Raw genomic sequence first — 14,766 nt, 5'->3', positions numbered from 1 at the left:
AAAGAGAATTGGAGACTTCCCACAAACCTGACCTTGTAAAAAGCGGGAAATATTTAGCATTTTGGGGAATGTAAAGCTACTTCTGCTCATGAGAAAAACCTAAACTAGCCAATGAATAGCATCACCACTTGTGGATTTATTTACAGAGAAACGCCCACTAAACTAAGAACAGCAACTCTGAGGTTTGCAGGGTACTTTTTAAAAAACAAAACCCTGACATAGGAACAAGAAAAAAAGTCTAAAGCAATATTAAACAATTTTTCTATTTTTTTAGATTAAAATAAGCTATCAGTTTTTGGGCCATTCTTTTAACTATGTGAAAAACAGCTCCAGAAAGCTTTCCTTAAAGTCCTTAGCCAAATATGCAATTTCTATATAGTGTTTAAAAAAATCAGTTAAAGTGGTGGTAATATTGACCCACCCAGGCTATGCCATTTTTTTAAATAAAAAGTTGAATTGTGTAGCATATTTATGGGACATAGCATGTTTATTGCAGTAGACAAATTTCTGATTTTAAATCAGTTAATGTCCTTAGCTAAAACACAACTGAAGTTTTCATATATAGAATTATTCTTAGCTCAGCAATTACTACTCAATGCTTTAATTCAATTTCAGTATTTTTTTAAAAGGACCTGCTTCAGATAGGCTTAAAGCAAACCACACATAAATACAGTTGTACAATGATAGGTAAATTAAAGACCTGTTAATAGGAGGATCATTGGCCTAGATTTGAAAAACTGGATCCTACAGATTCAGAAATAATATTCAGCCAGAGGAACGATTTTTAAAGTAAAACACATGGATGCTAAAAATACCAACTTTTACCACTACTTTACTGCACCTTAGAATGGAAACAGTTTGAATTGTTAAAACAATAAAACTTGCTTTTTAGATAGCCTTTTTAATGCATTGATAGACTATTTTTTATGTATATACACTATTTTCAATGATTCCTTCAGATTTTGGATTGGAACTTTGTGCATTCTTGCTTACTTCAAAGGTGTGCATGTGTGTGCGAAGGCCTATGCTTTCACTCTCCAAACTATGTATGGTACACTTTCTCTCAAACCCAGAGCAAAATGAAGTCAGTAATGCAGATAGAAACAAATGAACAACAAAAAAGTGAGGGGACGTGACAAGGCTTAACTGGCTTATATAAGGAAGGATACACAATACATATTTAAGCTCTTCGAGAAAGTATGTTTGCAGGGTGCTGGAAAAAAAACCTATGACATAGGAACAAAAAAAAAAGTCTAAAGCAATATTAAGCAACTCAACTGGGCTCCCCATGTTTTTTTCCCCCAGAAGAGTCCATGGGTCATAAAAGAGCCGAGGTTGCCTACCCCTGAGCTAGGGGGAAAACGCAAGCTGGTCCCAGCAAATCTTATTTAAAATGGAAATTAAGACCTTTAGGGATAAACCGACGTGTATACCGCAAGCTTTTTTTTTTAACAAAGTAAAAAGCAAAGGAAACAGCTCTTTTTTTGAGAAGTTAGGTGGCTCTTAAAAGAGCCTTTGGGTCTGGATGAAGGAAACTTGGCCGTTTACTTGGAGCTGGTGTACTTGGTCACGGCCTTGGTGCCCTCGGAGACGGCGTGCTTGGCCAGCTCGCCGGGCAGGAGGAGGCGCACGGCCGTCTGGATCTCGCGGGAGGTGATGGTGGAGCGCTTGTTGTAGTGAGCCAGGCGGGAAGCCTCGGCCGCGATGCGCTCAAAGATGTCGTTGACGAAGGAGTTCATGATGCTCATGGCCTTGGAGGAGATGCCGGTGTCGGGGTGGACCTGCTTGAGCACCTTGTAGACGTAGATGGAGTAGCTCTCCTTGCGACTCTTCTTGCGCTTCTTGTCGCCCTTCTTCTGCGTCTTGGTGATGGCCTTCTTGGAGCCCTTCTTGGGCGCGGGAGCAGACTTAGCCGGCTCAGGCATCTTCCGTCCTTTCTTCCTGACGTACCCAGGAAAGTGTGGCGGGAGGCAGCCGAAGCCCCGTTATTTATAGGCCGCCGACGGATTCGCCCGCCGAAACGCAGCCTTGTCATTGGCCCGCAGGGCGGCTCCGTCAGGCGCCCGCGCGCCAAGTATGCAAATGAGCAGGGTTCAAACTCGGCGAAGGCGATTGGTCTGCGCCTAGCCAGGAGGCTCAGGCCAAGCCTTTGTCTCGACGCCGCTACGGGAGGGAGGCGTAAACCACGAAGCCCCAATTAACCGCAGGCTCGCGGCATTCGCCTTATGCCTGATCTGAAACTTTTTAAAGCCGTCCAGATTTGATTCTTCTGGGCGGGGGGGAGAAATATTATTTCGCATTTTCCGTGCCTCGTGTGAACCCGTAGAAGAGAGAGAGAGAATCCAAGCCCTGCAATTAACGCGATGAACCAGAAGCGGGACATCTGAACTTTACTTTTTGCCCTCCTCTTCAAGAAATATGGAACCCATCACTCGGGTCTCTCCGTGGCAGCCTTCTCCAACCAGGGGCTCTTCCCCTGGGTCTGTTTTTGGCTCCCATCAGCCGCAGCGGAGCCGTGAACGATGAAAAAGCTACTGCTGGCTGGTTCTAAGTCAATCGTGGTTAACCCTTCCTTCAGCTGATGTCCTTTCCGGCCCACCCATTCCCACCATCCCGGAGTCCATTGACCTTGGCAGAAAAGTCCTTCCAATACCCTTAAATCCATCCCTCTCAAATATGTTAGTCCCGCTCCCACCTGAGGAAGAGACATCCCATCAAACCTGTATTACGGTCACATCAAAAGAGACCTCCAAAACAGCAGCCAGGGAGTGGATGGGATGTGGAAAGAATAACAGTTGAAAGGGACCTTGGAGGTCCTCTAGTCCAACCCCTTGCTCAAGCAGGAGTCTATATCTTACCCTGCTCTATCTATCATCTATCTATATGTATCTATATGTATGTATCTATCTATCTATATCTATCTATCTATCTATCTATCTATCTATCTATCTATCTATCTATCTATCTATCTATCTATCTATCTATCTATCTATCTATCCTGGTCTGATAGCCATCTCAAGCTAGCCTGGGACAATAGGAGCTTAACAACTTTATGTTGGGTGGACATCAGCTGCCAGAAGTCCCCAGGCAGCATGATTGATTGCAGAATTTTGGGAGCTGAAGTCCACACAATTTAAAAGTTGCCAACTTTGAGGAACACTGATCTAATGGTTTCTTCGATTGTCTGTCTATCTGTCTATCTATCTATCTATCTATCTATCTATCTATCTATCTATCTATCTATCTATCTATCTATCTATCTATCTATCTATCTATCTATCTATCTATCTATCATCTCCTGGTCTGATAGCCATCTCAAGCTATCTATCTATCTATCTATCTATCTATCTATCTATCTATCTATCTATCTATCTATCTATCTATCTATCTATCTATCTATCTATCTATCATCTCCTGGTCTGATAGCCATCTCAAGCTATCTATCTATCTATCTATCTATCTATCTATCTATCTATCTATCTATCTATCTATCTATCTATCTATCTATCAATCATCTCCTGGTCTGATAGCCATCTCAAGCTATCTATCTCTCTCTCTCTCTCTCTATCTATCTATCTATCTATCATCTCCTGGTCTGATAGCCATCTCAAGCTATCTCTCTCTCTCTCTCTCTCTCTCTCTCTCTCTCTATCTATCATCTCCTGGTCTGATAGCCATCTCAAGCTATCTATCTATCTATCTATCTATCTATCATCTGTCTATTATCTATCTATCTATCTATCTATCTATCTATCTATCTATCATCTGTCTATTATCTATCTATCTATCTATCTATCTATCTATCTATCTATCTATCTATCTATCTATCTATCTATCATCTCCTGGTCTGATAGCCATCTCAAGCTATCTATTTATCTATCTATCTATCTATCTATCTATCTATCTATCTATCTATCTATCTATCTATCTATCTATCTATCTATCTATCTATCTATCTATCTATCTATCATCTGTCTATTATCTATCTATCTATCTATCTATCTATCTATCTATCTATCATCTATCTATCATCTCCTGGTCTGATAGCCATCTCAAGCTATCTATCTATCTATCTATCTATCTATCTATCTATCTATCTATCTATCTATCTATCATCTGTCTATTATCTATCTATCTATCTATCTATCTATCTATCTATCTATCTATCTATCTATCTATCTATCTATCTATCTATCTATCTATCTATCTATCTATCTATCTATCTATCTATCTATCTATCTATCTATCTATCTACCGAAACGTATAAATAAATTTCTTCTTTTAAATGTAAAACTATTTTTTCCCCCAAACTAAAATTCATCCGGCTGCTCTCGTGTTTTCTTCCCGGTCTGTGTTTCTTTTCTCGACCTCCTCCCCCCCCCCTTTTTTTTCCCCCCTCCCTCCAATTTTCCTTTTCGAAGGCTCCGAGGGGAGGATCTTGTCCCTTTAAGCGCGCGCCCGGCCGGCCAGCCGCTTCGGGGCTCCGCGGCGGGAGGCGCGCCCGCGCGCGCGCGCGCGCGCGGCCTTTCTCCCCACACTCTTCCGCCAGGCGAGGCGGCGTCTCGCGCGTTCGCGGCGGGCCGGGGGAATCGTTTCCTCGGAGCGTCGGGGAGTGGCGGATTCAGGCCTGGGAAGGGGCGGGCCCGTGTGTGTGTGTGGGGTGGGGGGGTCGGTTTCCTTGCCGGAGCTCGACTTCCATTTTGCGGTGGGGGTGAGTCTGCCTTGCCTGATTTGGGGGAGGGGCGTCTTGTTCCTATGTGCTTTTTTAAAAAAAAATAATTGTTATTATTTTTAAAAAGAGTAAATCGACTTGGGTTATTATGTATTTATTTATTTATTTATTTATTTATTTATTGATGGGATTTATATCCCGCCCTATCTCCCGAAGGACTCAGGGCGGCTAACAACAATAACATATACGGTAATAAGTACAGAAATTAAGATAAAAATAAAATTAAAATCATCTGGGCAATAAATATTAAAAATTAAAAATTAAAAATAAATTAAAAATTGTAAATATAATTAAAATGCCTGTCAGTCCAGGTCAGCCAGGTGGAAAAAGGAGCGTTTTGAGGCCGCGGGGAAAGGACTGGAGATTTTATGTTTATGTTTATTGGACTTATATACCGCCCTTCTCCCGTAGGACTCAGGGCGGTTCACAAGGAATTTAAAATAACAATACAAATTACAAAAGTTAAGAACAATTAAAATAATTAAATTTAGTCCTTGAATAACATAAAACCCCTATTAAACTCCAATTAAAACCCAATTAAAATAAAATTACAATTAAAATTCTCAGTCCTGGCCGGAAAGCTCAAAGAGGATCGCTCCCCCCGTTGAAGAATTAAATGAAGTGGGGTAGAGGCTTGAATGGCTGGGCATCTTTAAACCAGAAATGAATATTTAGTTTAGTTTAGTTTATTGAATTTATATACCGCCCTTTTCCCATAGGACTCAGGGCGGTTTACAAAGTATTTAAAAACATCAATACAATACAAAAGTTAAAGACAAATAAAATAATTAAATTTAATCCCTGAACAAATATAAAACCCCATTTAAAAACTCTCAGCCTGGGCCAGAAAGCTCAAAGAGCCAGGTTTCTCCTTTTGGTATGTGTTTAGCATGTTTTGGTTTTTTTTGACGTACAGGTAGTCCTCGACTTACAGCCGTTTGTATAGTGACAGTTCAAAATTCCAGTGGCACCGAGAAAAGGGGCTTATGACCGTTTTTCACACTTGACGATGGCTGGAGCATCCCCAGGGTTAGGTGATCAAAATTCAGACATTGCTTGGCGACTTGACTCAGATTTCTGACGGTTGCAGTGTCCCCGGGCTCATGTCATTCCCCTTTTGTGACATGAGAAAGTCAGTAAAGAAGCCAGATTCACTGAACAACTGAGAGACCCACTTCGCAACTTGCCGTGATTTGTTTAGCACCTGTGACCAGAAAGGTCATAAAATGGGGCAAATGTCTCGCTTAGCAACATACATTTTGGGCTCCCTTGTGGTCATAAGTCAAGGAGTATCTGTAATGCTGTCAGCCCATTCCCCTGCCCCCCCTGCATGTACTTTTCTTAACTATCCTGAAGTTGCCAAGTCTAATTTTGGATATTGGAAAGCCAACTCTTATGCCGTTTAATGACGGCAGTAACATTAAATGGAAACTGCTGTGCTTTTGTTTTCTGGAAAAAAACGGGATTGTGACCTTTCCATCCCACCTCTTTTTTTTGTGCCACCCTGTCTCAGGGGGTTTTCTTAGAGGTGCGTCGTAATTTTATACCTCCAAAGAACAACCCTGTGAGGTAGGCTCACCTGTGAGAGAGAATCTGGCCTGAAGTCACTGACAGAGTACCATAATGGAGATAGGATTTGAACTTGGCTCACCTTCCTCCAGATTATTACATGCGGGATTTTCAAATGTTTCAAATCCACCCTCAAATGGATAATTCTCACAATCTGTGGCAGCTGACTCAGTTTCACCTTCCCTATCTCGCCCTAATAGCTCTTCTTGGCAATGGATGATTTTAGCCCAGTGTTTCCCAAAATTGGCATCTTTTAAGAGGTGTGGCTTTCAACTCTCAGAATTCTCCAGCCAGTTTTACCGGTAATAAAACAATTATAAAGTTGCTTAATTCAGCTATTTGATGAGTGGCTCTGGTTTCTTGTGTGTGTGGGAGAGAATTGAATTAAGTAAATAATGACATTTAGCAATTTAGCCAGCATGACCAAGGGTGATAGAGGCTAGAAGCTTAAGAAACAGGCGGTGCTTTTATCTATGGAGATTCTCAGTCTGTTGTGATTCAGGGTCAGCCTGTGGGTTCGGCAGTTGGGTCGGACGATTCGGAGGAGGAGGAGGAGGAGGAGGAAGGGTTTGGAGAGCCTGAAGAGGACAGTTCTGAGGCTTTGCAGAGCCCTCAGCCAGGCCCCTCTCATCTGGTTACTACGCAGACCCAGCTGTGTGAGCCTGACAGCATGGATGAAGATGACCCACAGCTGGCCCTGTTCAAGGACGCCCGACGCAGGAGGCAGTCAATCAGGAGTAAACAGAGGAAGGCAATGGGGCACCTCGGAAGGAGGCAGAGAGAAGCCACGCCTTGAACTGTTTAAAAGGGAAATGTGTGGGAGGGCTGGTTTGCTGAAGGCAACCGTTTGAGCAGCTTCTGTTTTAGTGGTTCGTATTTTGTTTTGCTCAGTATTGCTCTGTTTTGGATCTGTTTTGTGTAAATAAATTTGGCGGGCGTACTTCCAGCCTGTTGCCTTTTGTAAAAGGGTTGTCCCTGGCTTTTATGCAGGGCCGGTAGTAGGCTGGAACAGAACACAGTCATCCAGATCATGGTTGTCCCAAAAGTGCTTTTTTTTCAGGAGGCAACTGGACTTTCTTTGTTTTTCCTTTGAAGACGTTTCGCTTCTCAGCCAAGAAGCTTCTTCAGCTCTGAATGGATGGTGGGGAATGGAAGGATTTATACTCCTTGCAGACAGCTGGTCATTTGCATTCTTTTAGAGAGTCGTTGAAGCCACCTGGAGGTTTACCTGTGTCCTCAGGGTCATCTGAGTAGTGCAAATGGGTGTGGGGCCTTCTTGGCTGGAGGATGTTTTTTTGCCTTGCGTCCCTTCACTGTTGAAGACAGGCACAGGCTGTTGGAGATGAGTCTGTGTTGTCTGCATCTCAGACTGAAGCGCAAATGGTTCCTGTAGTCTGCTCCACACACATTTCCGCTGCTCAGATGACCTTGAGGACACAGATAAACCTCCAAGTGGCCTCAACGACTCTCCGAAAGAATGTAAACGACCAGCTGTCCGCAAGGAGTATAAACCCTTCCATTCCCCACCATACAGTCAGAGCTGAAGAGGCTTCTTGGCTGAGAAGCAAAAGGTCCTCAAAGAAAATCAAGTAAGTCCAGTTGCATCCTGGAAAAGCACCTTTGAGACAACCATGGTGGTTTTGTGAGGGGTCTGTGTTAGCTTTTGTAGAAGATCAACAGGAAGAGGGTTGCATCTCACCCTAAAGACAGACTAAGCTTTTCAACTGCAGCCTCAACTTAAACCATTTGCTTAGTGACCAAAGTTAAAATGGCACTGCAAAAAGTGACATGCCACCGTTTTTCACACTTACAACCCTTGCAGAATCCCCGCGGTCACGTGATCTACATTCGGATGCTTGGCAGCTGGCTCATATTCATGACGGCTGCAGCGTCCCGGGGTCCTGTGTCACAGTTTGTGACCTGACCAGCAAAGTCACTGGGGAAGCCAGATGTACTTCACAACTGTAGTGGCTAACCTAAGAACTGCAGGGATTCGCTTAACACCTGTGGGTTGTAGAAGGGTTGTAAAACAAGGCAAAACTCCCATTCACAAATGTCTCACTTAGCAAGCGTAATTTTGCGCTCAGTTGTGGTCGTAAATCGAAGGTTCCCCATCAAGCTAGGCCTATTTCCCTTGTTATTTCTGGCGAGGAAAGCAGCCAGCTTTGAGGCTGCAAAAACTAAAAAAAAAAACTTCTGTCTTTGGGTTTCTTTTGGCAGGATTCCACCATGATGCCACGGCGTGGCCGGGGGAGACGACCCCAACTTCCAGCGTTCAACAGGAGACGAGCTCTACCTGCCTCTCTCCAGCAGCCCCCTTTCCTTCGTGCGATGGAAAGTGGTGTATCTGACGAGCCCTCGGCCATGGCGATCGCTCCGGCTGCTTCGTTGGCGCCCGGGATGAAAGAGGGAAAACCCTGCCCATCCTCGGTGCGTGACTTCTTTTCCTACTTGAAGGAAAAAGAAGAGGAAGAGGTAGACACTGCTGACCTGGGGAGCTTTTCACCCATGCCCACCACTTCTGCCCCAATGGCGGAGAAGCAGCACTGCCCTTCCGAAGTCCATGAGGTGCTTTCGTACTTAAAAAAGGAGGAAGAGGAGGAGGAAGAAGTGGCTGAGATAGTGTCTCTGTCCCCCTCACATGTTCTTCCAGTCCCCCCCCATCCTCCTCCTCCTCCTCCTCCTGCTGCTGCTGCTGTACCAGCTTATGCGTCTCCGGCTACAACGGGCAGGTCTATCCTTCCAGCGAGAAGGGAGGTGTTCCATCTCTTCACACCCATAACCCACCTTCCTGCTTCAGCTCACGCCAAGCGAGGTCGTGACCGGGAGATATTAGCAGCAGATGGAGTCCCAACTGTGCAGAAGAAAACCACCTCGGCTGTTTGGGATTACTTTACTCTGGACCCACAGGAACCTTGTGTGGCTGTTTGTGGCACGTGCCAGAAACGGGTGAGGAGAGGGAAGGACGGAGGCACCCGGCCGGGCACCACAGCCCTCCATAAGCACTTGAAGGTCCACCACGGTCTTCACCTGCCAGGCGTTGCGGTGGTTCCTCCATCCCCGCTGATGCCCCCGAAGGAGAGGTTCCACAGCGCTCCCGTGGTGGTCACTGAGCCATCTCCTCCAGCCTTCCTGTTTTACCGGCAAGAGAGGAATCAACCCTACTACCCTCCCACCCACCCAACAGCTATTCAGTTGGCTTCTGATACTGCGTGGATGCTAGCGGTGGACATGAAGCCCTTCTCCTGCGTGGAGAGCGAAGGATTTCGTCGGCTGATGGCCACCGCCCAGCCTCATTGGAGGATCCCGAGCCGGGTGTTCTTCACCACCAAGGCAGTGCCTGAGTTATCCAAAGTGGTCTCCCGGGCTGTGCGGCAAACCCTGGCCTCCAGTGTCGGACGCATGGTCCATATCACAATAGACACCTGGGGTGACAGGCAAACAGCCACGTACATGTCGGTGACAGGACACTGGATCGCAGACTTGGCAGGCACCCTCGTCAGGCAACACGCCACTCTGTCGGTGTGTACTTTGGAGGGCTGCTGTGCCCAGGAGGACATCTGCCACAAACTGCGGGAAGTCCTCCAGGATTGGCTGTGTAATCTGAAGACGGGCGGAGTGGTATCCGACAGCGGGATCAACACCGCCAGGGCGGCGCGAGAACTGCGCCTCAAGCACATTCCTTGCTTGGCCCGCTGTCTGAAGCTGGTCACCAAAGCGTTTTTGGCCGGGGATGCTCAAGTCGCCCGTCTCCTGAAGACGTCCAGGAGGATCTGCAGCTGCTACCGCCGCTCGGCCACCGTCCGACGGCGTCTCCTGGAAGTGCAGGCCAACTTGGGCTTATATCAGCCTCTGGGGCAAAACACTCTGCCAAGGTCCAACTCTACCTTGCTGATGTTGGAGTGCCTGTACAGGCAGCGCCAAGCCATCGGGGCCATGCTGGATGAAGACAAAGATGGTCCCCACCTGCTTTTGGCGCCTGCAGACTGGAAGGTGCTGAAGTGCTTGGTGGAGATCTTGAAGCCGTTTGAGGATGCCACTGCGCTGGTGATCCGGCCTGACGCCACCCTTTGCCAGGCACTTCCCCTCCTGTGGTTCTTGGAGGAGCAGCTCAGGGCCTTGAGGACCAGATACTACCAAGAAAATAATAACACTGCAGCTCGCCTGACCACGCAGGCTTTGGACTGCCTTGAGGCTGACAATCAGCTGAGGGAAATAAAGGACAATATGATGTATCGGATTGCAGCCTTCCTTGACCCCCGATTCAGGGACATCACCACCATGAAGCTGGGTGGGACAGACTACAGTGATGCAGCCTTGCTGAAGGAGCACATAGTTGACTTGGCCACCAGGTCCTATGTGCCTCCTGGAGGAGCAGACAGGGACCTCTCCCCAGTCAGTCACTCTTCTCAAGACCAAAATGCCGGCTCCAGCAGCTCTCCTGGTTCAGCAGCTTGGCAGTTCACCATGAAACGCTGGAGGGCCATCACCAAAAGTGATCCTGCCTCCAGTTTGGCTTCTGAAGGGGGAGCAGCCGCAGCCCTTCGGGAAATGGAAGAATACCTCCATGACAACGTGGACCATATTGGAGAAAACGCCGACCCCATGCTGTATTGGCAAGGGAAGATGGCGGTGTGGCCAGCTCTCTTCAAGGTGGCTGTGTTCCACTTTGGGTGCCCACCGACGTCTTCGTCATCCTCTGAAGACCTCTGTGGTGTTCCCAATTCATCAGGACCGAGAGACCACCCCAAGGACCTTACCCCAGCCAACGTTAAAATGTTCACGTTCATCCGTAGGAATCGCCACCTGGTCCCTCAAGATTGGAGGCTCTCAATTGGAGATCTTTCTTCCCAAAGCCCGATGGGTCCAAGAGAAGACCTGACTGTGGAAGAGGAAGATGACCTTCTAAGATTGGATGAAGAGCATGAGGACAAGTAAAGAAGGAAACCTCTGTACTTGGGTCGCTACAGTGCCACATCCTTATTCGTTCGTTACAGCCGGACTGACCATCTTCTCATACTTCATAAAGATTCTTAAACACTGGTTAAAATGGATTGAAGGTTCCAAATGGTAAATGAAGACTCAGTCGTCCAGGCCAAAAGTATCCAAAAAGGTTGAATCGTGGCAACCGGACCAGAGTTTCTTAAACTGAGATGTTTCATTCATCCTTCATCCAAGGTAACCTCTTCGGTCAAAATAATAATAAAAAAAAGAAATAGTTGAGAGTCATTGGAATGTACTAACTCTTACCATACCAACTGCAGGCCTTTCTCCCCAAAATGTATGGCAATACGCAGTGCCTTTTTTGAAGAAAAAAAAGGTGCCGGAACTCACACACGTCATACAACCTGCCTTGCCTACCCTACAAGGTTCCATCCAAAAAAAGTGCCGGAACTCCGTTCTGGGCATTCTATGACAAAAAAAGCCCTGGCAATACGTAAATGAAGACATTCAAGTCATCCAGGCCAAAAGTATCTAAAAAGGTGAAATCATGGCAACTGGACCAAAGGTTGTTCAACTGAGACGTTCTGTTACTCCTCCAAGTAAGAAGAGTTAGTACATTCCAACAACTCTTGATTCGCTGCCTGTTTTTTTTATTTATTTATTTTGACTGAAGAAGTGGCTTGGGTGAGTAAGGAAATGTCTCAGTTTAACACACTTCAGTCCAGTTGCCTTGATTTAACCTTTTATTATTATTTTTTACACCTTTGAAATCCACTTTTCCTCTTCTGGTCTTCTGATTCTTATATTTCGTCTCGTGGTGGTATCTTCCCCCCCATTTCATGGATGGAAATGCAGTTTCTGTATTTTCAGTCCTTGGCTGATAAAATTCTTGAAGCAGGGTGAGGAGGCTTCCTTAACTGCCTTTTGAAAGCAGATTGAGAAGCCTGCCTTACCTCCTACCCTTAAAAAAAATGCTGCTCAAATGGGAAAGTCATTTTGGTCCATAATACAAGTGGTCCTCAGGTTACAGACCTTGGTTCACCAACTGTTCACAGTTAGGATGATGCTACCTATAGCTGGTCCCCGGAGTGCTGGCTGTTGCTGGATCCCTGTGCTCACAGCAAGCCAAAGTCCTGTGCTTGGGATTTTCCAACGTTTCCCAAAGTCATTGGGGAAGCCAGCAGGAGGTTAGAAGTGAATTGTGTGAGGTCCTCGCTTAATGACTCAGGCTGCCCTTGCTTAACAGGGGCAACTAACTGGCACCGTTGGAATTGCTGTCATTAAGCTGCATGCTCTTGGGATACTGTGCTTTATGATCATAGTCCAGGTCCAGTCCAAAGCGCTGTCGTAACCTGAGGACCGCCTGTAGCTCTGTTGACCGACTTTTGTTAGGTTTTGACTCCATAATAAGGTTTGGTTTGAGTTTAGTGTTGTGTTGCGAATTATATACGAGAGTGTAGAGCTTTAAACTGTACGATCTGATTTCATATTCTACCAAGTTACAGTTTGTTTAGCCAGAGTTTCTTGACTAAGCCACAGTGCCTGAATTCACCATGCAAGCTAAGCCCAAACTTGGCAAAACAAATGCACCATAGGGTTTTAACCCTAATGGGCAGCAGGTCACAATATCAATCTGATCCTGATTAAAGCAAAACCATGGCTTAGCATGTGTGTGAACTCACCCTAAATCATACAAACCACTCTGTCTCCTGCTTCCAAAAAGCTTCCATATAACTCTTCTGTCCCAGCCTATATACGTCTTTGTTACATCACAAAGACAAACCCCTCTTAACAAGTAGGCTGGAAAACCAACCCCTTTCTATTTGAGTTCCAGACCTGCTAAATTGTCCCAAAAGCAACAGAACACATTTTCCAACGGAGAATTGTTCAAAACAAAATGGAGCACAAGTCAAACAGGAAATAGCAAACAAAACATGAACTCTTGAAACTGGAGTCCTTTGCAAACGGTTGCAACCAGCACCGCCCACACATTCCCTTTTTGTTATGCATCCCCAAGGTGTGGCTTCTTAATGCCTTCTCCTTCCTTGGAGTCGCCCCATTTCCTCCCTCTGTCCTGCTCTTGTAACCTGTCTGCGTTTGCAAGTGTCTATAATGGCCTCCAGCTGTGCGTCCTCAAAGTCTGATTCAGCTTCCCAGCACAGCTGGTTCTCACTAGTGTGCGGGCCAGGCTCTTTATCAGTTTGTAAGTCCAGGAGCTCATCAGAGCCTTCTTCTGACTCTGATGGCTCCCCTGGTCTCTCCTCCTCCTCCTCTGATTACCCGGACTCAGCTGCCGGGATCACAGGCTGGCACGGAATCACAACAGTACCTTGCTTTGGGAAACTTACAAATTAACGCTGTCAGGATTGTATTAGTCCATTGGTTTCTTCATCCCATTTTGCTTCGTCTCCTGTTGCAGACACCCTGGAAAATTTCTTCTTTGAACTGGCACAGCACTTGTTCTTTCTTCTATGTAAATATATAGTATGTAAATATAAAGTATATATATATACTTTAATGTTTTTCTCTGGTGACACTTTGTACAATTTCAAAGCAGTTTGTTTTTCCTGAGGCAGTTGGAGATTTGTGGAAAAGTTTTATCTCAGGATTCTCAAGATAGCGAAGAGTCCTATGAAGAAGATCAGAAAGTGCTATATACTTTAAGACAGCGGTCCCCAACCTTGGAAACTTTGTGGACTTCAATGCCCAGAATGCCCCAGTCAAGGTTGAAGACCCCTTTAAGAGATAAAGCTTTGTTGGTGATTGTTACAATACCTAGAATAGCCTTTTCATGTTAATTCAAAAAAAGAAAACGTCTATGGAAAACTAATATTTGTCAATAAGTGTCTCTGGAAAACTGGTGCTCAGCCAAATTTTAATTGAATTGTTCTTGGGACTTTTTCCCCTTCATTTTTCAGGAAAGGCTTGTTTAATCACCAGTGTGAAACCACCTCAAAATGAAATAAGCTACTTTAATAAAATTTCCTAAGAGCAGCTGAAAGATTGCAATCAGTTAATCTTTAAAATCTTTTAAGTATTTTTTCCCATACCATTGGAGATATCTGTATTTTTAAGGAAGCTTATCTGAGTCTCAATGAATTTCTTTATTGCTATGCAGATTTAATATCTTTAATTAGCTTCCCTAAGACAGGAGGATTGTGGGCTGTAATTACAGCGAGGGAAAAAATTATTTGATCCCCTGCTGATTTTGTACATTTGCCCACTGACAAAGAAATGATCAGTCTATAATTTTAACAGTGAGAGACAGAATAACAAGAAAAAAAAATCCAGAAAAACGCATTTCAAAAAAGTTATAAATTGATTTGCATTTTAATTGAAATATGTATTTAGCCCCTTCGCAAAACATGACTTAGTATTTGGTGCCAAAACCCTTGTTGGCAACCACAGAGATCAGACGGTTCTTGTAGATGGCCACCAGGTTTGCACACATCTCAGGAAGGATTTTGTCCCATTCCTCTTTGCAGATCCTCTCCAAGTCATTAAGGTTTTGAGGCTAACGC

General features: G+C 45.1%; 2 protein-coding genes across 2 annotated transcripts; one reads left to right on the top strand and one right to left on the bottom strand.

The window, feature by feature from the left end:
* Nucleotides 1–1,544: 1,544 nt before the first annotated feature.
* LOC308675980 (histone H2B 1/2/3/4/6) lies at nt 1,545–1,925 on the bottom strand (the record flags this gene model as incomplete). Its single annotated transcript, XM_081341671.1, has 1 exon — nt 1,545–1,925. The coding sequence occupies one exon, from the start codon at nt 1,923–1,925 to the stop codon at nt 1,545–1,547; it is 381 nt and encodes a 126-aa protein (XP_081197797.1).
* A 2,715-nt stretch (nt 1,926–4,640) lies between these two features.
* Nucleotides 4,641–12,896, top strand: LOC308676859 (zinc finger BED domain-containing protein 6-like). Its single transcript, XM_081342896.1, has 2 exons — nt 4,641–4,711; nt 8,522–12,896. The coding sequence occupies exon 2, from the start codon at nt 8,531–8,533 to the stop codon at nt 11,237–11,239; it is 2,709 nt and encodes a 902-aa protein (XP_081199022.1). The 5' UTR covers nt 4,641–4,711; nt 8,522–8,530; the 3' UTR covers nt 11,240–12,896.
* Nucleotides 12,897–14,766: the final 1,870 nt, after the last annotated feature.

Source organism: Vipera berus (genome assembly GCF_964194415.1).
Source record: "Vipera berus genome assembly, chromosome: W".
Taxonomy (NCBI): Eukaryota; Metazoa; Chordata; class Lepidosauria; order Squamata; family Viperidae; genus Vipera; species Vipera berus.
This window is presented reverse-complemented; position numbering and strand designations above follow the sequence as displayed.

What these genes read in the sequence shown, in the direction of transcription:
- LOC308676859 (XM_081342896.1), top strand. Translation starts at nt 8,531, where the DNA reads ATGATGCCACGGCGTGGCCGGGGGAGACGACCCCAACTTCCAGCGTTC.